The sequence below is a fragment of the Petaurus breviceps genome, unplaced genomic scaffold, assembly GCF_028583685.1.
Source record: "Petaurus breviceps papuanus isolate PSGF00001 unplaced genomic scaffold, PetGlider_PUasm1.0 90730, whole genome shotgun sequence".
NCBI classification, from domain to species: domain Eukaryota; kingdom Metazoa; phylum Chordata; class Mammalia; order Diprotodontia; family Petauridae; genus Petaurus; species Petaurus breviceps.
Genome location: NW_027187324.1, coordinates 11,826,930 through 11,850,288, shown reverse-complemented (window position 1 = coordinate 11,850,288; position 23,359 = coordinate 11,826,930). Strand labels below are relative to the sequence as shown.

Below are 23,359 nucleotides of genomic sequence, written 5' to 3'. Positions count from 1 at the left end.
ACAAGTTTTACAATGATTCATAGCAATTTCCGGTAATGGTGTTTTGTTTCCTGATCTCCTACAGTACAAAGGTGGTGCTGACATCCTTGAATTTAAGTTTCTTCAACTTAAAACAATTCTATTTTTTCCTGGTTAATAAAAAATCTTAAAAGGAAAACTCAGCTGGCACAATGGCAACATTATGGGTCAATTAATGAACTGAAATAAACAATGAATAAATATCAACTTCAATAACAACACTTTCTCAGGAATGTAGAGAGTTTAACTCCCTTTCCCCTTTCCCTTGCCAAGATAAATTAAAGCAATTCTTACCTAATTCATAGAGATGCCCATCTACATGAACTAATGCAATAAAATGCAGATCTACTTTTTCATCTATACTTGGTGCCTGAAATAAGAGGAAAAATACATATTATGTGCATTAGTAGTCACATATTTCAATCAAACTAAACATCAATATGAAAAAATACATATTTAATGACATAAAATAGAGTATTTAGCTGGTACTGGAATTCAAAGTCTGAATTTAGACATGGAAAGAGAATCTTTCTACTTTAATTTCACTATGTCCATTCATCTTTGCAAGTGGTAATTGTAATAAAGGCATATAGCTCCAGAATGTATCCCTTTTCCCATGTGGTCTTTTATTAAGACCAAACTGCTCCTATGAACAAAAGCACCCCTTTGATTTTCTCTAGGAAAGAGTTCAGTGCTAGGGATTTAGACGTTTGTTTTCTTTTAATTTGAAAACATTTGGAAATACTTTTCTAGAAAAAAATTTCAGGTAACCTATAAAACAAAATTATGTTTTCCCTTAATCACACTTGAATCTTGATTCTTGAACACCTTAACAGAAAACTACCAAGATCAAAGGGAGAAAAGGAATTCTCTAGGCAGCCTCCTAGATTCAAGAAGTATGAGAACAAACAGGTATAGGAGAAAAGCCTAAATTTCTTACAAAATGGAGATATCTGCACTGTTTGACCCATAAGGTTATCTTAAAGAAATCATTGTAAACCTTAAAGCATTTTATTTGTATTATTACTGTTGTTGTTATTGTTGCTATTGTGGACTTTTTAGGGTAGGGCAAGAAAAAATTCAATCCCAGAACACCAGTAACGTGTAGTTCACTTAGCCTACTAGATAAATTTCTATACTAAATCAGTAACGGCAAATTTGAGAATAAAACTATAATTAATGATTCCCCCACCCTATTTAAATCTACATCACTAATCTCCAGCTTCCCTAAGAAATTAAAATAGTTGTAACTATCAACTTAGGCCTGATAATTACTATTAAATGAAACTATATGATTTGCAGGGGACTACAGCTATTATTTTTCCTATTAAAGATATACTGAACATAAAAGTTAAAAGAAAAAAACATTAAAAACAGGGACAAATAAAAATACATTTTATACAATTTAAGACATCTTGGGGCTAAAGAATGTATTTAGCCATGACAAAGTTCACCTACAACTTTAAAAAGCTGTACTAAATAGTCACTTTGGGATAGAAGTATAAAAGTACAAATAATATTGTCACGTCTTTGAAACACGCAAAAAATACCATGCAACATGTTTCATGGAACTCATAACACTTTGGGGTATTTTACTTTTATCACTGTCTCCATAATGATATAAGAATATATTAATAAAAGAGAATACCACTTAAATATTTTTTGATGATAAGCATATTATCCAATTATTTAAGAATTTTAAGGGAAGAGGAAAGTGAACTAACATTTATCCAGTGCCTGTTTTATGCCAGGCACTATAATAAGTACTTTACAAATATTACCTCATTTAAGAAATACTGCTAATTTCATACTTCAAAAGCTATAGGTAGCTTTATAGTAAAAAAAAAATAGCATACATTAAAAAAATAATTTCTAGTGAATTGTCTAGATTACTAGTTTTAAAAAAAGCTTATGACATATTAAAACTTATCAGTTAATAGACTATATGACCGCTCAGGTTCTACTGGGATTAAATCTATCATCCTAAGACTCTGTCTCCTACCATCCCCACATTATGAATCACAAAACTGAGGTACAAAAGGGGAAATTCCCCCCCCCCCAAGTACCCCAGTGTATTAGTGAAAGCCAGGTTTCCTTACTCCCAGGGGTCAAGATTTTCTTGACTACTTGGAAATAGCATTTGAATTTGTAAAATGAGTTCAAGTTTTTAAACTAAATCTTAGGATTCACACTGCTCTAGTGATATAATCAGAATGGTCAAATGAGCAACTTTTTTCATGAGAGGATATTACTGTGTTGACACTGAATCTGTAACATAATGCTTCTCGCCCACAAACATGCAGAGCTGGCTACTAGCTGCTGATTGGGGGGAAAAAAAGGCTACCAAAATTTAAAACTCTTCTTGATTCATTTAAGAAAATTTCTCCCCCAACCTCAAGTTTATTCTTCTCATTCTTGAAAGTATATATTTTCCAAGGTATTTTTATGTTGTCATTTAAGGTATCAAAACTAAGAAATTGGAAAAACTGCCTCATATACAAAAAATCTCTCTCAAACTTAGCTACGGCTTCAATATACCATTAAGTGCTGGTCTAAAATTTTCAAAAACAAACACAAAACCTTCCAAGACAAACAAAACATCTTCTAATAGATTCGAAATGATAATTAAGTTTAAACACAACGGAGATATGAAAAGCAATGCCTGAATGCCCATCATAATCCTCCCTACTTGGTCAAGCTCAATTCGAACAATATTCTAATAATTTTGAAGAGGAAAAAAACCCCTTAAGCTTAAGCACTTATTAAGCACCTACTATCTGCCACCTACTGTGCTAGGCGCTTTACAAATATTATCTCATTTGAAGTAACTGAAACATTTCACCATATCAAAATAAAAGTAAAAACTCAATAAGCAAACAGTATATTGCTACTTTTAGAAAGTCTCCAGTTTCAAAAAATGGTCATAAATATTTATAGCTCAAAGGCCAAAAATTGATTTTGTCAATTTGTTTTTTTTTTTAAATCATTTTTATACAACTTCCCTGAGACCATACAATGAAGTCCTACTTATTCTAAAAAAAGTAACTTAAATACATTTAAGCAAAAGGAAAACAAGGCAAATATGCAATGAAAGATGCACATGAAAATTTAAAATTCCAATTAATTTTATGAGAAAATAACATCTCAATTAGTGGAAGTAAAATGGAAAATAAATTCAATGCCATATAAAGCAATGGTCCCAAATTTTAAACTTGCATTTTGGTTTAGGGATTATTGTTCAAGCACAGTAGATACTGAATATGATTTACATTTAGTATTAAATCTACAGTGTGTTACCTAGTTCTTGGTTTAAAAAATAGGATTGTTTCAGTCCTTGGCAACTATTCCAACAATAGGTCATTAAACAAAGATGGGCATTTGTATGTTTATGGCAAATTCTACCACATGGCTGCTTTGGTGATACATTCCAGAAAGTACCCAGACTCCACTCTATAGTCTCAGGGGAAAGAAGTTTGGCACTCATTTTTCATGTATTTTTAAAGTTATAGGCTAAGTATATTGATACCTAAATTCTCCCTATGTTCATTTCTAGTAATCATCATTTACATGTTTACTTATGACATTTCCTAAAAATAACTTGCAACATAAATCAAAACTTGAGATACAAGTTTCAAAAAAGGGTTCAGCCATGCAGAAAGGAAATGGTGAAGGGCAGTCTTTGTGCTTGTTTGATTCTCCTATCTTATTTCAATAGACATATCAGAGTATATCACTTTCCCTAAAAATGCAAGAATAAACAGTTTTTTATCAATTTTATGCTATTAGTAGCTTAACAAAGAGGAAATGATTGAAATATGGGAACATTTAACAAGAAGAAAATCTTCACCTCCAACCTGGATAAGATCTTTAGAAACTAAATAGGAAGGGAAGATCAGATAAAGATTAAACCAAGTACCTGAGGCACCTCAGGGAATAATACCTTAGATGAAAACACCCTACACCATGAAGGATTCAGACTGAGGACAGAATAAGTAAAGTGACCCCCAGGATGAGCATGGCAGAAGACTAAAGTCATGTTCAATAACATGAAAAAATAAAAACAAAGTTACTGATGGCAAAGAACTTAGAAGCCGCAAAGCATTTGTTGATCAGTGTCAACTAAAAGAAACCAGAAAGATGAGGTGCAGAAGAATATAGATTGACTTTTGAGAGCTTACAGAAACCTGAATATCATGAATGTCGATCAATACTTTTCAAAAGATATTGGCAGGCCATGGAGTGGAAAGATGGATGCTCACCAAGATGACGGCACAAAAGTCAAGCTAGACAGCAAAGCATAAACAGACGTATGCTTGCAATCTTGTGTGGGGAAGGGGAAGCTAATGGTTAAGAAAACCAAGAGAAAAGCATCTTGAAGACTGAAGGAGCGTAAGTGGCAATGGACTGTCCTGGTCACGGGAAGAAGAGTTGGAAGATTGACTACACTTACAACAGAATGAAGCCCCACAGACGGCAGGCGTAAGAAGGGCCGCCAGCGACGAAGACGGAGAGATGGGCTGGTAGCCTTTGCTGGACCTACATGGTTACGTTTGACCCAGGGCAGGGATGCATGGTGACACAATGGTGAGGCCTTCGTTCTGCAGTGGCTAGAATGAAGCTGGGATGAGGATGGCGAGGACGACTACATAGATATTAAAAAAGAGAACATTTACTTAGACCACATTAACGGGTTAACAATTTTTATCCCTAATAGGCAACATAATGTTACACTTCAATTCATAGAGTTTGGTACTTTTAATTAAACAGCCTAGTAAAAGATTCAGTTTGAATACTGGTTAAAGGAGAAAAAAAAAGGAAAATAATTGGTATATAAGATGAGGCTACTTAAGTGCCCCTCCTTCTCTATAAAATGTTTTATGAGAACATACATAAAGCATTTATGCAATCCTCCTTTGCCTACTGCATAAAGACTTCTATGGAACAGAAAAATAACCAATTCAAATAGAAATACTACATCAAACTGAAAACCCCCATCAGTCCCAACAGTACACCTGTGATGGAGAGAGTGTAGAACAATGGTATAAGGGTCCAAAGCCGGTGAGAATTCTAAGAATGAGAATTCTAAAGGGAAAAGTCCAGATGAAACTTCTGAAATAGATCACATATAAACAAACTAATCTGCACAATTGGCTGTTTAGGTTTTTTTGGGGGCAAAGACATAAAACCACCCCTTTCTTTGCACATAACCTCCAACTTGGTCTACTTTTTTTAAACAAGTGGCCAAGAAAAGAATTTTTCTGTTAATATATGGAGCCAGACCCTGCTGAATGAAGAAGCTTCAGTTTCCTTCTAAGCAACCAAGACCTCTTTAGAGGCCTATTACCACTTTCAGGAAAGTACAGGACCATCACATTTTCAGAAGCAAGATCTAAGTTAACCCTCTGTTTGCTCAACTATAAAATGAGAGGCTTGGTTTTGATCAATTCTAAGTTCTTTTCTTTTAGCTCTAAAATCCTATGGCCTATTTCGGCAAACAAGTATCATCAAATGCTACTATGTGCAAGATACCATGAGCCAGGTGCAAGGGATACCAAGACAAATATGAACTAGACCCTGTGGCCAAAGAGCTTACATTCTATTTCGTCAAAATACTTACTCATCAGATGGAGATTTAACTATTAACCTTAATATACTAGCAGAGGCTTGATATCTAACCTAACGGCAAAGCTTAACAATGTTCATTCAAATTAATAATTATTAACAAAGTAATTTATTTATTAATAATTATATAATTAGAAGCAATTTTATGTAAGTTAACAAGTTAAATTTATCATGAACATGTAATTCTATAGTAAACATGAAAGGATGCAATATTGACACTGACAATTCATTTATAACACTAATAACACACTCCACCACCTACAACATAGTTAACTGATTTTCCTTTATAAGCAACACAACCATCATAGAAAAAAACAATTGTATTGCTACTCTGGCCACAAAGAAAAGTTTGTTTTTTTCAGGCTCCATAATGAGAATCATTTTGATGAAAACTGGAGATGCTGAGCCTAAAAAAAGAAAACTTTAAGGGAGTATGCTCATTGTCTTCAAATGGTTTAAGGATCGACATGAAAATGAGGGTTCGAAATTATAAGGAGTGTATATCACACTCACACACACACACACACACACACACACACACACACACACACAGCTCTATATAAGGAAAACTTCCTAAAAGTTACAGACTTTTCCAGAAAAGTGAATGGATAAATTAGTTCTCCAATTTAAACAGAGCTAATTAATCAGGACCTGGAATAGTCAAAGATATTGGAGAGGGCATTTTCTTGTTTCAGATAAGAATTGGATTAGATTTAAAAATCCCAAACTCTTAAGACTCCATGTACAAACATTTACTGAATGTGTACTACCTGGAGAATATCTTCCTTGTAATACATGGGCACAATGAATTATATGCCATCTCCAACAAATTGTAATTTACAGGTTCATAAAAAGTTAGATTTGCAGCTAGAAAAGACTGCAGAGGTATCTAGTCTAACCCCTAACTTTAAAGATAAGGAAACTGAGGTCCAGAGAAATGATTTATCCAAAGTGACACATATACTAAGTAGGACAGTAGAGATTTGAACTCAGGTCCTGGCATACTAAATACAGTACACATTCCATTGTATCAAGTCTTATCATGCAAACTTTTAAAGGATGGCTTATTAATTTAGGAAAAGAAGGCAGCAGCCCTATTTTCACACCATTCAACATAAGATGATAAAGATAACATTTCTGACCATTAAGGTTAAAACCTGCCAAATTTTGTTTTTCTATAGTTATGATACAACAACATTTTTTTTCAATATTCATCCAACACCATTCGTGAAATGATTAACTTAGGTCAGAGGCACTGCTTATAGCTAAGGCAAAGAACATAAATGATCTTTATGAGAACCCTGATCTCATTAATATGCTCCAGTCAAATGGCTTCAAATAGTTACCAACAACAGGGTTTAGATGTCTAATGAAGATTTCTTCAATTTATTCTCACTGTTATTTTTCCAGTAATCCCATAATCTCATATCATTGTCATATCTAACTTATTCATAAAAGGTGGGACAGGATTTCCACATTGGTAAGGGTGACAGAGCTTTTTTATGATGCACCTATTTCTGGTGCAGCCAAAAGCCCAGGGGATCTGTGTCTAACACCAGAGCTCATTACGAAGAGAGAGAATGATAAAGTGAGGAAGGTGGAGAAACAGGGCAAATGCTCAGTGATGACCTAGTTCAAGCCTTTATCACCACTCCTATACCCTGTAGGAGCCTCTTAATTGGTCTCCTTCCAATCTTTCTCCTGTCTAATCCATTCTTTATATAGCTGCCAAAATAATTATCTTCCTAAGGCACTCCTCTGTTAAAAATCTTAAATGGCTTCCCCTATTGTCTCTAGGATAAAATATAAACTCTCCAGTCTTGTGGTTAAGGTCGTCCTCCACAACGTGGGTTCTAACCTTCTTTTTTAAGCCTAACTTCCACATTACTCCCCTTCACACAACCTATATTCTAGTTGAAATAGTCTATTACTCATTCTCCCAATCATGACCTCCTGCTTCCATGCAGATGCAATTCAGAATTAGAACTCACCAATAAAAAATCTCCAACATTGTAACAAACTGTCTATTAAAATGTTTTTAAAATTCTCAGGAATTGGGTAATAGTCATGTTGTTACAAAATTAAATGAGACAAACTACCTAGAATCACTGTAATTATATATTATGCCATTCTTATTATTTAGTACTTGTAGTGCTAACAGGTTTGTATGTTTTAAGATTATCTATATTTTCCCAAGTATAGTAATAAATTCACTTTTTAAAAGTGAGGTTATTGGGGGCAGCTAGGTGGCACAGTGAATAGAGCATGGGCCCTGGAGTCAGGAAGACCTGAGTTCAAATTTAGCTTCAGACACCTGACCCACCCTACTAGCTGTGTGACCTTGGGTGAGTCACTTAATTCCCACTGCCTTGCCTTCCCCCCTTCAAAAATCAAAACAATTTTTTTTAAAAGTGAAGTTATTATAATTTTCTTTTTTTTCTTTTTTGATTTTTGGAAGGGGGAAGGCAGGGCAATTGGGGTTAAATGACTTGCCCAAGATCACACGGCTGGTAAGTATCAAGTGTCTGAGGCCGGATTTGAACTGAGGTCCTCCTGACTCCAGGGCCGGTGCTCTATTCACTGCACCACCTAGCCGTCCCTATAATTTTCAACAAAACATAACTACAGGCAGTGTGATATAGTGGATAGAACTAAAGCTTTGGATTTAAAAGACACAGATTAAAAAATGTATAACAATAGGAAAAGTAACAAGTACCCATCCAATAAGTTCCCTCATCTATAAAAAGAGGGTAATAATAACTCTTGCATTACTTAACACAAAGGTTACAGTGAAGAAAGCACTGTGTAAATGGTAAAGAGCCATATAAAATTAGCTACAGCTATTAGAATTATATAAGGAAAAAGTCTTGAAGTGGTTTAATAAGCAAATTAAAAGAAGCAGTCAACATTATAAACTACGATGTCTTAAGTAAGCCTGATACTAGGATATAAATTCAATTCTACATATAAATCACATGAATCTGTAGTGTAATAATTATTTTTAAAAGAAAAGGGAAGCAAATTTTCTTGTAATTTGGCATTAATTATATGGTGGTTCCTCAATACATGCTTTTTAATTGAGTAATGATGCCCAGAAAAAATGAAAGACCATTGAATTTGGAGTCATGGAGCTTGACGCAAGTCCCACCTCTACTGCTTGCTGTCTCTGTGAACTGGGACAGATCACTTCTTTTCTCTGGTTTCTACCAAACCTGCAAGTACATATTGCATATTTCCACTTGAACATCCTGCTTCAAACTTAGGAAACCTACAATAGACTTCATCTACTCTAGCCAACTATCCCCCCCACACACACACACTTATTTATGTTAATAGTACTAATACAGTTTATCTCAGTAACAAATTCAAAAGTTCAACATAACCTGTGTTTGCTTTACTTCTTTGTCTTGATTTCCCTCCTCCCCCATATCTAATCAGTCACTGAGTATTGTCAGTTTTTCATCTCTTACTATTCCTACTGCCCATTACTCAGAATCAGGCCCTTATCAAACATTACTTAAAACTACTGGAATACCTCCTAATTGAGCTCTCTGCCTCTAATGTCTCCCCTACTTGGAATTAAGAAGTAGGCTTGGCATGGCAGATAAGAGAGCACTGGACCCAAAGTGAGGAAGCCTTAAGTTCAAGTCATACCACAGGCACTTACAAGTAATATGATCCAAATCAAGTCACAGCTTCTCTTATACTCAATTTCCTTATAAACAAAAAGAAGACTGAAATGACTTCAAGGGGTAGTTTACAAGGATCAAATGGAATAATATATGTAAAGTGCTCTGCAAACATTAAAGTGCTATATAAATTTTAGCCGTTATTATAATTATTCTTGCAAGAAGCAGATTAATTTCCCAAGGGCAATTTCCTGGGGAATCTAACATGATAAATTTAGTATATGATTTTTGAAAATACAAGATGTAGGGCAGGTAGGTGGCACAGTGAATAGAGCACTGGCCCTGGAGTCAGGACGACCTGGGTTCAAATCCGGCCTCAGACACTTAACACTTACTACCTGTGTGACCTTGGGCAAATTCATTGCTTTGCACAGTTAGCACTTAATAACTCATAATTCAGTAAATTTTTTTCTAGGTATTTTTAAAATTTTGTGATAACCTCTATTTTTAGTTAAGTGCTAGTGTTTAATCATTTATGTACCTTCTTTAGCGCTTTGAAATCTTTCATAAAAACACTAGAAACTCACACTACAACACAATCTTCAGGTCCTGGTCAAACTATTATTAAGCCCATAAGGTTCACAGAATACAGCGGTTGTTTATGTTATTGTTTAACCTCTGGGCATTTCTGAGACTGTCCCTCATGGTTGGAATGCTCTCATTCCTTATCTTTACCAACTGGCTTCCCTGGCTTCAAACTAAAATCCCAACTCCAACAGGGCACCTTTTCCAATTCTTCCTCAAAATCTTGGTGTCTCCCTCATGAGATTGCTTTGCTTCTTTTTGTATACCCAGCAGTTAGCATAGTACCTGGCATACAGTAGGCACTTAATAATGACTGACTGAACAAACTGGAAAGTACATCTTTACAATCCTTCTGTGGACCAGGTCTTGATAGTGTCTCAGGGCTCTTCCCTCCCAAGTTAAAGAGGATACAGAGATTTAGCAATGTATATATCGGAAGTGGCATCTTTAGGACTCTTCCTCCTAGGGAAGGAAACACAGGGTGCTCACTTATTAGGTTGGTAATATTTTGAGGTATGTAAGAGTCAAGCCCGGGGCGGCCAGGTGGCTCAGCGAGTAAGAGCACCAGCTTCAGTGTCGGGATGACCTGGGGATCAAATCCGGGCTCAGATACTTAGCACCACACCCAGAAATAACTGGCCGTGTAACCTTGAGCAAGTTACTTAACCCCAATTGCTTTAAAAAAAAAAAAAAAGAGTCAAGCCCTAAAGTGAATTATATCAGTTTTGCCTTAAAAATATTCTTTTCAGAAAACTGGTGGAAGCTATATAGTCTCAAATCCCTACGTAGAATACCCTGCTCACAGTATTTTCCTAAGAAATATTTATTAATTTAATTCCCTCAGAAGGTTTCACAAATCTGCAACAGCATCCCATGTAATGGTGAGTTCCATTCAGTAAGTGTTTCTAAACTACTAATATTCTAGAATAGAAACAGTATTCCTGGCTAATTCTGAACTGTTATCTGTAACTAACATTCACCAAGTCCTATTATTGGTATGGATATCAATGGATACCAATAATATGATCCCAAATAGAAACAAAAAAGGTCTTATTAAAGGTGACACATTTTGAAGAATAAGGATGGAATCAATTATTTCTCCCATATAATTCTTGCTCCTTTTGTTTCTGCCTCTTGCAGCTAAATGGAGATTGTAAATTATAATAACAGTAGCAGTAATAGTTGAAGTAGTAATAGTAATAGTAGAAGAAGAAGAAGCAATTGTTGTTTTCAGTCATTCCCAACTTTTCAAGGCCCCATTTGGGGTTTTCTTGACAAAGATACTGGAACAGTTTGCCATTTCCTTCTCCAGCTCATTTTACAGATGAGAAAACTGAGGTAAACAAGTGACTCTCCCAGGTCACACAGATAATTAAGTGTCTGGGATCAGATTTTAACTCGGGAAGTGAGTCTTTCAGATTTCAGGCTCTTTATCCACTGTACCACTTAGCTGTCCCAATAGTAATAATAGCTAGCTACAGTTTTTTTTAAGGTTTGCAAATCATTTTACAAAAAATGATCTCATTTCAGTAGGTGCTATTACTATCTTAATTTTACGGAGGATGAAACCAAGGCAGACGGAAGTTAAGTGAATTGTCTATGATCACAAGGTAAGTATCTGAGGCCATATCTGAATTCAGATCTTTCTGACTCCAAGCTCAGCATTCTATCCACTGCACCACCTAGCTGCCTCATATAAGCTCTCTACTAGTATAACTAAAAAAAAATATATATATATATACTGATATCTTTTTTTTTTTGGAGGGAGGAAGGCAGGGCATTTGGGGTCAAGTGACTTGCCCAAGGTCATACATCTACTAAGTGTCACGTGTCTGTCAAATTTGAACTCAGGTCCTCCTTACTTCAGTGCCAGTGTTCTATTCACTATGCCACCTAGCTGCCCCTATACTGTATCTTAAAAAGCACTACTTTTCAAAAGCAATTTGAAGCTTAGGCCACAAATCAGAGATTTAAATCCAGTAACAAAATTAATTTGTTGAGCAACACTGCATGAAAGAATGACTCATGAACTACAACATTCCAACAGATAAAGGAACTGATATAAAGTGTGCTATTTAGGAATCTAAAAATTCTAAAGCTTTCTTTTTGGAATTACAAAGATTAAATTCACATATACCAACTTTAAAATCTTAATAATTATTGACCAGAAGTATCCCTACCAGAAGCCTATTTTCAAAGATAAAAGCTTGGGGCAGCTAGGTATTGTAGTGTATAGAGAGGCAGCCCTGGAATCAGGAGGACCTGAACCCAGATCTACCCTCAGACACTTGACACTAGCTTCATGACCCCGGATAAGTCACTTAACCCCAAATGCCTTGTAAAAATGAAAAGACCCAAGGCAAAAAAGAAAAAAAAAGATAAAAATTTAAATTACAATTCAAATCATAAAAATATAGAGTAAGAATCATATCCCATATCCTCTACTTAATAATTACTATCATCCTTTGATGGGACAGTATGCACACTCCTTTCCATAGGAGCAGCAACTTACACCCACACCTTTCTAATTCTGTGAGATTTTGACCATGTAAATCTTTCAAAGACTCACTCAATCTCCTTTTAGTACTTTGGCAAATGCCTTCTCAAAATTTATCACTCACCTCTTAGTTGCTAATCTAACGTTCTCTTCTCGATCTTGACTCTTCCTGACCTCTCTGAAGTTCTTTACCCTGCTGACCGTCTTGTTCTTACTAGGTGTTCCCAACACTGCTGTCACCTGGTTCTCCTCTCTATTCAACTGCTCCTTCTCAGCCTCCTCTGCTGGTTCTTCATCCACGTCATGCCAACGTCCTGTGAGCACCTCTGAAAGTCCTCTCCTGAGCTAGCTCTTTGTCTGCCCCTCGTCTTCTCTATAATCCCGAGGGTGGAATTACCATCTCTATGCAGATGATTCCCAGATCTACCGAGCCCTATCACTTCCTGAGCTCCAGTTCTGCCTCACCACCTGTGTCTTGGACATCTCAAAAGTTATGTTCCATAAGCCTCTCACACTCAACATGTCCAAAACAGAGCTCATTATCACAAGCCGTCTCATTCCTATCTTCCCTATTATTGTGGAGGGCAACACCATCTTACCAATCCTTACCAAACCAGGCTCATATCCTAACTGCCGATCTCAAATCTTCACTTGTGTCAAATCTTGCAGTTTCTACCTTCATAACCTCTCAAATGTACACATATATATGTATATGTATACATACTATATGTATATGCATCTATACTGTGTGTGCATGGATATCCCCTTCTCTCTTGGATAGAACTTTCGTCAGGCTCTTTATCATCTCTTGTCTAGACCACCAAATGTTTCTAACCCATCTCCCTGACTAAATCCTCTCCCCACTCCAGACTAATCTCCACTTCGCTACCAAGGTAATTTTCTTAATGGGTAATCTGTTTCATATTGAAAGCTCTTGACAACCTGGCCTCCTCCTAACTTTTCAGTCTTCCTACACTTTACTCTCTTCTATACATTCTACATTCCAGCAACACTGGACTCTTTTAGTTCCTTGAACACAATACTTAATGTCCCATAACTGTACCTTTGTACTAGCTACTCTCCCACACTGAGAAGGTGTTTTAATTGTCACATCTGCAAAGTGCTTGTTCGAATAATGCCTGGCACACAGTAGGCACTGTACAAATGGCAGGTGTTGTTATTATCATCTGTGCTTTCTACTTTACCTCACTTCCTTCAAGACTCAGGTCCAAGACTTAGAAGAGGGAGAGAGACAGAGAGAGACAGAGAGACAGAGAGAGAGAGTGTGTCTTGTACATGTCTAGTTCCTTCCTGGAATGCTGTTTCCCCCATCAGAATGTAAGATCCTTGAGGTCAGGGGCTGTTTTTGTCTTCCTTTAAATTCCCAGTGCTTCCTGCAGTGCCTGGGATATAGTAAAGACAATAATGATTTGACATGCCGACCTGAGCAATACACAAGCTTACTTGTTAAACCACATTCCTGCTATGGTCAACGATGTTTTTTACTGGAATTTTAAATGCAAATCATAGTTAGTAACATGTTGTATCCAACCTATGCCTGTTATGCTTCTTTCTTTGCCCATCTATAATCTGGCTAGCTTCTGACTGTGACTGCTCTGAGAATACAGTGTTCCATTACTCAGTCACACATCAACCAAAAACTACCGATGCTGAAAAGATGGGCTGCTGAAGCAACAAAAAACTGAGCATCATAAGAAGTGTGGCTCCCCAGATATTTCTTCTTTAATAAAATTGATTTTTTAAAAAATGAATGTAAGAGTTTAATATTCTTAAATATTTCCTTAATCTTTAGAAGAATGACAAAGGCATTCAACTTCTGGGGGCAGCTTTATAATCTTGGTACAGAATTCCAATGTAAGAAACTGGTAATGAGCATGAGAAAAGATCCAGGAAAGAGCAGTGAAGGGGAGGGAAAGGAATAAACATTTATTAAGTGCCTACTAAATATCACATTTGATCTCACAATAACCCTGGAAGGTGGGTACCACAATGATCTTCACTTTACAGCTAAGGAAACTGAAACAGATGGAAGTTAAGTGACTTGCCCAGGGTTACACAGCTAGGACATGTCCAAGGCTGGATGTGAACTCAGGTCTTCCTGATTCCAAGTTCAGCACTCTATCTACATTGCCACCCAACAGTCTAGAGAGAAGACTATCAAAGAAAAAAGGGTACTAGACAGTGTTAAATGCCATACAGAGGTCAAGAAGGGCCAAGATTGAGAAAAGGTTGTGAGATCTGGGAAACTTTTGAGGAAGCAGTTTCTGGTGAATGACAGAAGAGGTCAGAAACCAGACAACAGAAAGTTAAAAGAAGAGTGAGAGAAGAGGAAAGGAGGTAGAGATTCAGGATAACAGTTAACAGGGATAGATGGATCATATGAGAGGCATAGGTGTGTTTGTAAGCAGCAGGGAAGCAGCCAGTAAACAAGGAGACAATTAAACATTAGGATGATGGAGGGGCAATCCTTTGGGGAACACAGGTTAGAATGGGATCACTTTGTTCATGGGAGAGGGTTTTCCTTTGGCAAAGAGAAGGGTAATATCTTTGCTTGAGACAGGGATGATGGAGAAGATAGTCTGCATCTGAGTAAAGTGAAACAAGGAAGAGAAGACGGAGGTTTTGGCAAATGACAACTTTTCAGTGAAATATCAGGCAAAGGTCTCAGCTGAGAGAGTGTGGGAAAGGAGGAGCCATGGGATGTTGGAGGCAGGACAAATAGTTTGGAAAATGCACTATGGAAAGTATGATAATGAATGAATTAGGGAGGTGAAAAGGACTGCCTTGTGAGGACTCAGGCGAGATTATGTAACATATATTTCTAGTAGACCCAGGCAGCATGGTTTCGTGATCCTCTCTAGCTCTATTCAGCAGTCTGTTGACTGGAGGAGAGAGAACGGAAAATGAGAGCAACCCAAGGCTAAGGCTTGGTAAGGCAATGTCAGCAATAAGGCAGACATCTCTAGACTAAATATAAAAAGAATAGAAACAAATATAGTCAAGTACAAAGTATTTTGGGAAAGAGGGCACTAGTAGTTGGATTATGAAAGATTTCACATAGAAGGTGATGTTTAAGCTCATCCTGAAAGAAGAGAAGAATCTTGATGGAGAGGTGAAGATGAAGTACATTCCAGGCATGGAAGAGAAGATAGTATAGGCCCAGGATGCAATTGGGGTTGGGGTGGGAGGCAGCAAACTGCAACAAAGGCCACTTTGGACTGATTAAAGTATATAGGAGACGGAGTAGTATCCAATAAGGTTGGAAAGATAGGTTGAGGCCAGTTGTGACGTCCTCTCTAGCTTCAAAAGCTAAAATGAGGAGTTAATATTTGATCCTTGAGGCAATATGAAGCCACTGGATTTGATTCGATATGGGAGTGACATGGGTAGCTCTGCACATAAGGAAAACTATTTTGACACCAGAGACCAGAATGGACTAGAGCTGTAAAAGACTTAAGGTAAGGCGACCAATTAGAGGGCCATTACAATAATCTAGCTGAGGCCTGATGAGAGTCTGAACTAATGTAATAGGGCATTGTGAGTAGAAACAGGGTAAGATAAATGTGAGATGTTGTGGGGGTAGAACTTACTGAACATGTGGGATGAAGAAGAGCAAGGAGTTGAGGATAAAAACCCGTGAGACTGAAAGAATGGTAGCACCTCAAAATCAGTAGTGATGTCTGGAAAGGGGAAGAGCTGGGGAACAAGGGTGGTGACGGCAAGATAACGAATTCAGTTTTAAGTATGGTGATCTTGAGAAGACTCCAAAATATCTAGTTTGAAATGTCCAATAGAGTTGTTACTGTTGTTGTTTTTAAGGAACTGGAGATTTTTAATGGGGCCTGTAGACACAAGACTGAGTTTCATGTTTGAAGAACTGCAAATAGTTCATACGAATGGATCATATAGGACATGAAGAGGAGTAAAGTATAGGAAGACTGAAAACAAAGGAAAAGATTAAGTTTTACCAAGTTGTAAATAACTTTAAATACCAAATAGAGGAATTTATATTTTATCCTGATGGTAATAAAGAACTACTGGAGCCTAATGAGCAGGAAATCATACGGTTATATCTAACTCTCAGAAAATTCACCTTACCTATTACCCAAAAAGATCTAAAAAAGAGGAAATAGACTCATCTGTAAAAAAAACAAACACTTTTTTTTTTTAGTGGCAAAGAACTAGAAACTAAGAGGGTACTCATCAACTGGAGAATGGCTGAACAAATTATGGTATAAGAATAGAATGGAATACTATTGTGCTATAAGAAATGATGAAAGGGGGGTGGCTAGGTGGCGCAGTGAATAGAGCACTGGCCCTGGAGTTAGGAGGACCTGAGTTCAAATCCAGCCTCTGACACTTAACACTTACTAGTCGTGTGACCTTGGGCAAGTCACTTAACTTCAATTGCCCTGCCTTCCCCCCTCCAAAAAAATTTAATAATGACAGGGAAGATTTCAGAAAACACTGAGACTTCTATGAACTGATGCAATGAAGAAGAAACAGGAGAACAAATTATGTAATTGACAACAATATTGTACAAATAACTTTGATAGACTCAAGACTTCTAACCAATACAATGACCAACCACGATCCCAGAGGACTGATGAACTCTGCTTCCAACCGCCTGACAGAACAGTGATCGATTCCAAAAGTAGAATGAGACAACCACTTTCAGAAATGGACAATGTAGGAATTTATTTTGCCTGATTATGCATATTTGTGGCAAGGGTTGGCTTTTCTTCTTTTAAACTGAGAGGGAAGGGGAAGCTGAAAGGAGAGAAAATAAATGTTTAATTGATAAATTAAATGAAAAGAAGGATTAAAAAAGAAAACATCATCTGAGTAGACCATGAATTGAAGTGGAGAAGACAAATTTGAGGAAAGCAGACCAATTAATTAAGAAGGCTACTGCAACAGGTTAGGGAAAAAGTAATGAGGTTCTGAAACTAGAGTGAGGTTGTGTGACTGAAAAGAAGGGGACATAAATAAAATGTTGTTAAGGTAGAAACAACTTGAATTGCAAAAAGACTGAAACCATGTCATATGAAGACCATCTATCTAAAGGAACTAGGAATGATCATATTGAAAAAAAGACTTCTAGCCTTTAAGTATATGAGGGACCAACACATGGAAACAATTCAGCAACAACTCCATGTTCACTCTCCCTAATCTTGTCTTTTCCATGAGGTCTCTATTTTTCTCTTTCTCTATACTCCCTTTTGGTGATCTTTTTGGCTCCTATGTATTCAATTATTACCTCTATTCAGATGATTCCCAGATCTATATATACAGCCATAATCTTTCTCCTAAATTCCACATAAACAAGGTCCTGTTCAACATATCTAAGACAGTTGTCCTTTAGATATATCAAATTCAATATATCCCAAATGGAACCCCTTACCTTTCCCTCTATGCTCTTCAAACTTTTCTATTTCTATTACATCACTTTACCATTTTTTCAGTCACCCAAGTTCACAAGGTAAGACCATCTTTAACTTTCCTCTCTTACACGGCCCTCATATCTATTCAGTTGCCAAGTGTTGTCAATTCTACATCTACAGCTTATCTTGAATCTTACCCTTTTTCTCCACTCACATGGACACCATCATAGTTTAGGTTCTTATCACCTCCAACAGCCTAATTACACTACAGGCTTCTGGTTCTCCTCCTCTTCATTCCATCCTTCACACTGCACTTTTTCCTCTCTATGAATTCTACATTTCAACCAAACCAGCTTATTTGCTATCCTTTGAGCTCCACACTAATTCCTGCCTCTATGTCTGCACAAACTGTCCCCATTCTAGGATTTCTTTCCTCACCTCTACTCTTTAAATCCCTACCTTCTTTTAAGGCTCAGTAGATGTGCTATCTCCTATAGGAAGCCTTCCAAGAGACTGTTAGCCCATCCCTCCTCATCTTACCTTTTTCATGGACTCTACTTCTATCTCTACACCCTCTCTGTTGATGACCTCTTTTTTATTTTGTCTTTTAATCCCTAGGGCCTTGAATACAGTAATCATTCAATAAACGCCTGATGGATTAAATATGCAGCAGGAATGGTTCTAGTTAATCATCTGCCAAATAACTCTATGTTTGTGTGACATGGCAACTTTAAAAAACTAATAAAATCCTAGGCTATGTAGTGAAACTATGTTTATATCAAGGAAGGTAATAGTCCCATGATAGTCAAATCCCATCTGGAAGACAGAGCATTTGTAGAGGAATAGTAACAAAGAATATTTGAAAATAGGTCAACCTGAATGGGAAAGACACTCAAACCATGCCATATAAGGACCATCTAAAGGAACTAGGGATGATCATATTGAAAAAAAAGACTTAGTCTTTTTTTTTTTTTAAGTAATCGGGGTAAAGTAACTTGCTCAAGGTTACACAGCCAGTTATTTCTGGGTGTGGTGCTGAGTGTCTGAGCCTGGGATTCGATCTCCAGGTCGTCCCAACACTGGAGCCGGTGCTCTTACTCGCTGAGCCACCTGGCTACCCCAAAGACTTAGTCTTTAAGTATATGAGGGACCAACATGTGGAAAATAGATCCTCAAGTTGGAAAGGACCTTAAGAATCTATCAAGTCCAATCCAAACTTCAGTCAAATTCCCTCTATGACATTCTTAAAGATGGCATGTTCTATGTAACTAATGGGTAGAAATTATAAGACAGCAGATGTCAGGAAGAATCTTCTAGCAATAAGATTTGCCTTGAAACACAGCAGGCTGCATTGTAGTTTTCTCCTTGTCCCTGAAAGAATTTGAGCAGTAGCTCTTGAAGACTAGATTACTGGATGGAATAGATGCTTGCACTTGGGGACCTATAGTATCCCTTCAAATTTCTATGCTTCAAAGTCTGTAAGTCTTGTTGTCCAAATGATTGACACCAAGTAGGCAAGCATAAGCAGCTACTCTTCTCCATCCACACTTGAATATTTTGTTTGAATGTTAATGCATCAATGTGGATAACTCCCTACATTGCAGCAGATCACATCTCATTCAGGATCATTTTTGTTCCTATTTTACTACAAATCTGCCACAGATAATCCACCCAATGCCCTGGTTCTGGCTTTTAAAATTATCTCACAGGGGCCAATTGAATACTAGGGTTGCCTATCTATTGCCTTTGATGCCTCACCAACCTCCATTTTGGGTTATATATTTTCTTTGTTATTCCTTTAATGCCATTTCTTGCCTGCAAATCATTGTTTGCAAAAGGCCATTGCCTACTTATACTCATCATACATCTTCCCACTTTCCTTATGGTCACCTGAAATATTGATTCTTCTGAGATCCACAGTGTTTCATGATAAACAGCCATAAAGCATCATCAGGAGAATATTGGTGTTAAAGAGATGGACTTTTCAACAGAAAGCAATTTGGGATAATTGAAGTATTACAAAATTTCCCAAAAGTGGTCCTGCCTATTCTCCTCCTATTCAATTCTGGTCCCAATTCATACTTCAAAAGTATCACCTGTATGAAATACATATGTAAACACACCTGTATGTCTATGTGTACATATAAATATGGACCAACTTAGTGGACTACTAGTCTAGCTGTACATTTTAATCTGAGCAATATGTGTTCTTTATTTTCTTTATTTTTCCTGTGGATGGTTGGACCGATCCTCCTTGAATTACCACAGATTTCACTGAAACAGCCTTGCAGTGTACTGGGTACCAATTCAATTAGTACAATTTCATCTGCAAATAGGAATATCTGGAGAGCCTTACCATTGATAGAGAATTCTTCTACTTGGAATCTTAAGGACCAATGGTGACGCATGCCTCCCTCCTCTTGACAGAGTGGTGTTGGACTATAGGTGCAGAATGAGGCATATTGTCAGTAATAGCCACTAGTTGTACTTTGTTATAAGAGTTGGGAAGCAACATCTTATTCCTAACAGTGGCATACATTGTGGTTGAGCTTGTCTCCCAGTTGAATGCTTCACTTCATATCAATTAACATTAAGAGTACTGCTGAACAAAGTTTTCCACGTAACCACATTTGTTATGTAATTTTGTAAAATTCTATGTGGGTGGGAAAAACACCTTGTTTTAGGAGGACTCATAATAAGGCTGTATATTATTCTACCCAACCAAATGCTTTTAAAAAAGTCAACAGACTTAGTTGAGATTTACTAACTACATCTGTCGGTGAGTTGTATGATTGTGATCTGTTATCATCTACAAGGACCTTCACTATTCTTATTTTGTTTTCATTAAATATATACTTGATTCACTACAGACCACTTTTGAAAGCTTTTTTAGAAACAGGAAAGCATAATTATGGGTAATAAATAAAATCCTCTCAATCATCTTTTTGGGGTGAAAGGTCCATTTGTCATTTTTTCTCCTTTCTTTTGGAACCTCTCACTCCTTAGGAAATCTTAAAAATCAATGCCCCCTAAATCTTGTCAAAATCAGGATGGATTTCTCCTGTATGGAATGTGGTCCTTTCTCAACTTAATCTGATATAACTGAATTCAACTGAGGAGTCCATCACTTTGATAATGAAAATAAATCATTGAGAGATGTTCTAGTTCTTAATTGTCTGCTGTTCTTCTTGTTGGATCTATAAATGCTTTGGGGATTACCTAGCATTGCTAGATCTTTCCCATGTTTTCTTCATGCTCCTTTTTTCTCCTCGAATGTTTTTCAATGTTTCGTACAATACTACTTGTTATCTTCCCTCATCATTCGTCTTCATTTTTTCTTTATATAAAAAAAATGTACTCTAACTGGGCACTGCCCTTAGCTGCCAAGTTTCTTCGCTTGGCACAGATATTTAATGTCTGCTAGCCTAAGTGATTTCTGGGCTTTTTTGGCCTCTGTTTTGGTAACAACTTTGCACTGGTTAAACTTCTGAGAAATGGTGACGGAATCAATGTATTTTCATCTATTTCTTAATTGTTGTGGAGTCAGTAGGTTGGAGCTGTAGTCCCATACAGAATGAAATTCTACACTGTTTAAAAATGAATAGCACCCTTAAAAAGTATTTGGAAGTGTTCATTCATCCATCAAGCATTTGTTAAGTGCCCATGTGCAAGGTCCTGTGCTAAGTGGTAGGGATACAAAAAGAAAATCTATGCCTTCAACGATGTTAAACCCTACTAGGGTTTATAGGAATTATGTGAGAAAAGTCACTATTCGCCTTTTTTTGACTCGGTGATCCTATTACTGAGCATATACCCCCAAGAATTCAATGACAGAAACATATACTATAACAAAAACATATACTAAAATATTCATCACAACCTTCTTTTGTGACAGGGGAAAAAAAATTGGTAATAAGAGTGGGTGTTCACTGCTTGGGCAATTGCTGAAAAAAAACTATGATATACAAATGGAACAAGAGAATATATGCACTATAAGTAAGGACAAAAGAGGAATTCAGTGAAATGTGGAAAGACTTGTATAAATGGATACTAAATAAAATAAGCAGAACCAGAAAAATTACAAAATGATTATAAAATATAAATGAAAACTCTGACAGGCAACTAAACTTAGATTAATTGCACTGACAAATCTTGATTCCTGACAACAAATGATGAATCTGTTCCCACCTCTCTAAAGTGAAATGGATGTGGACTGTTTCTTATGCTGTCAGATGGGGCTGCTTCCTTGATTTTGCTTTACTGGTTTTCTTTTACAAGGAAGGATTCCATGGTTGGGAGAGGAGGTATATAATGGGAAATGACTATAGTTTTTAAAAAAAGGAATCAATAAAACTTTTTTCAAAAAAAATCAATGGGACCTAGAGACTTCCCCTACTGAAATCATATTTCATGATGAGAACTGCAGCTCATCCTCTGGCACCTACAACCTACATTCTTAAATGAATGGGGGGTGGGGAGCGGGGGGAGAAAGAGAGTGCTTCAACCTGGCGTTTAGATAAATCCTTGAGGAGTACTACAGGTATTCAGATTATCCCCAATCATTAATCCCTTGTTCTCATGGAGGATGCTTAAAGTAACATTATTAGAAGGAATTTGTAATATCAAAATCATCACAATTCTGGAATTCCAAGTTACTGGAAGAAAATTTTTGAGTATATAAAGGATGCTCGTGAATATCTTGTGGAAAAGAGATGAGACTTGTCTTCTGTGGCCCCAAAGTAGCAACAGGTAGTGGTTACAAAAATACAAATTTAGGCTTGCTTTCAGGAAAAAAAAAACAAGCCACCTAACAAGCAGAAGTGTTCAGAAGTGGAATGGGCTGCTGGAGAAGATGGGTTCCTCTTCCTTGGAGGTCTTTATAAGTAGAGGATGGATGAGACGACTTGTCTGGTATATTGTAGTGGGATTTCCTTGTATGTGTAGATTCTAAATGGCTGAGGTCCTTCCCAACACTCAAACTCGGTGAAGTATGTTTAGCTCTTCTTCAGATTCTTTTCACTTCACTTTTTGTCCTACTCCGTGAATTATGCTGACTTGTTATTTAGCAGTTCTACTCTTTACTTTCTGAACTGTTTATGACTTTTGTATTGGTTCAATTTGTTAGTTATTACTCAAATATGATACATGCATCTAGAACTGTTAGATAGATTACACATACCATATAGTATAAAAGGAAAATAAAAACTTTTAAATGCCTTGAAGGGGAATGAAAAATGACTATTTTGAAAAATATCTTGCAAAGGAATGAATAAAAGTGAGATTTTTATCAGAAAAAAAAGTGTGCAATTATAGTTAGAGTCTAGGTAATTTTGAACTATTTTCTGGTTTTAAAAGAAAGTATTAATACAAAATACTGAAATAAAAAATTAAGTTTCAAAGTTAAAAAAAGTAAAATTAGAACCACAGAAAAGAAAAAGAAAACTTTCCTACAGTGTGTACATGATCATTGGGGGGGAGGGGGAGTAGGAAAAGAGAAATATGGGATACGTGTCAAAATACACAAAATACCACTACATATTCCATGGAAAAGTTGGATAATGGCAAGCTTTTTCCCTGACATTTCTCAGTTAATAAAATCAGAA

The 23,359-nt window shown here is 36.6% G+C and overlaps 1 protein-coding gene across 10 annotated transcripts in view; it reads right to left on the bottom strand.

Annotated features, from left to right (window-relative positions):
* The window catches only part of UCHL3 (ubiquitin C-terminal hydrolase L3), a 92,244-nt gene that overhangs the window by 13,156 nt on the left and 55,729 nt on the right, over positions 1–23,359 (bottom strand). For 6 of the 10 annotated variants that reach the window (XM_069066805.1, XM_069066810.1, XM_069066803.1 and 3 more), the window contains one exon: positions 313–388. The exons of 2 other annotated variants lie outside the window; for them this stretch is intronic. In XM_069066805.1, coding sequence (XP_068922906.1) covers positions 313–388 — 76 coding nt within the window. Of the gene's footprint in view, positions 1–312; positions 389–4,468; positions 4,661–23,359 lie in introns of all 10 variants that reach the window. 2 more of the 10 variants (XM_069066804.1, XM_069066802.1) reach the window with 1 other exon arrangement.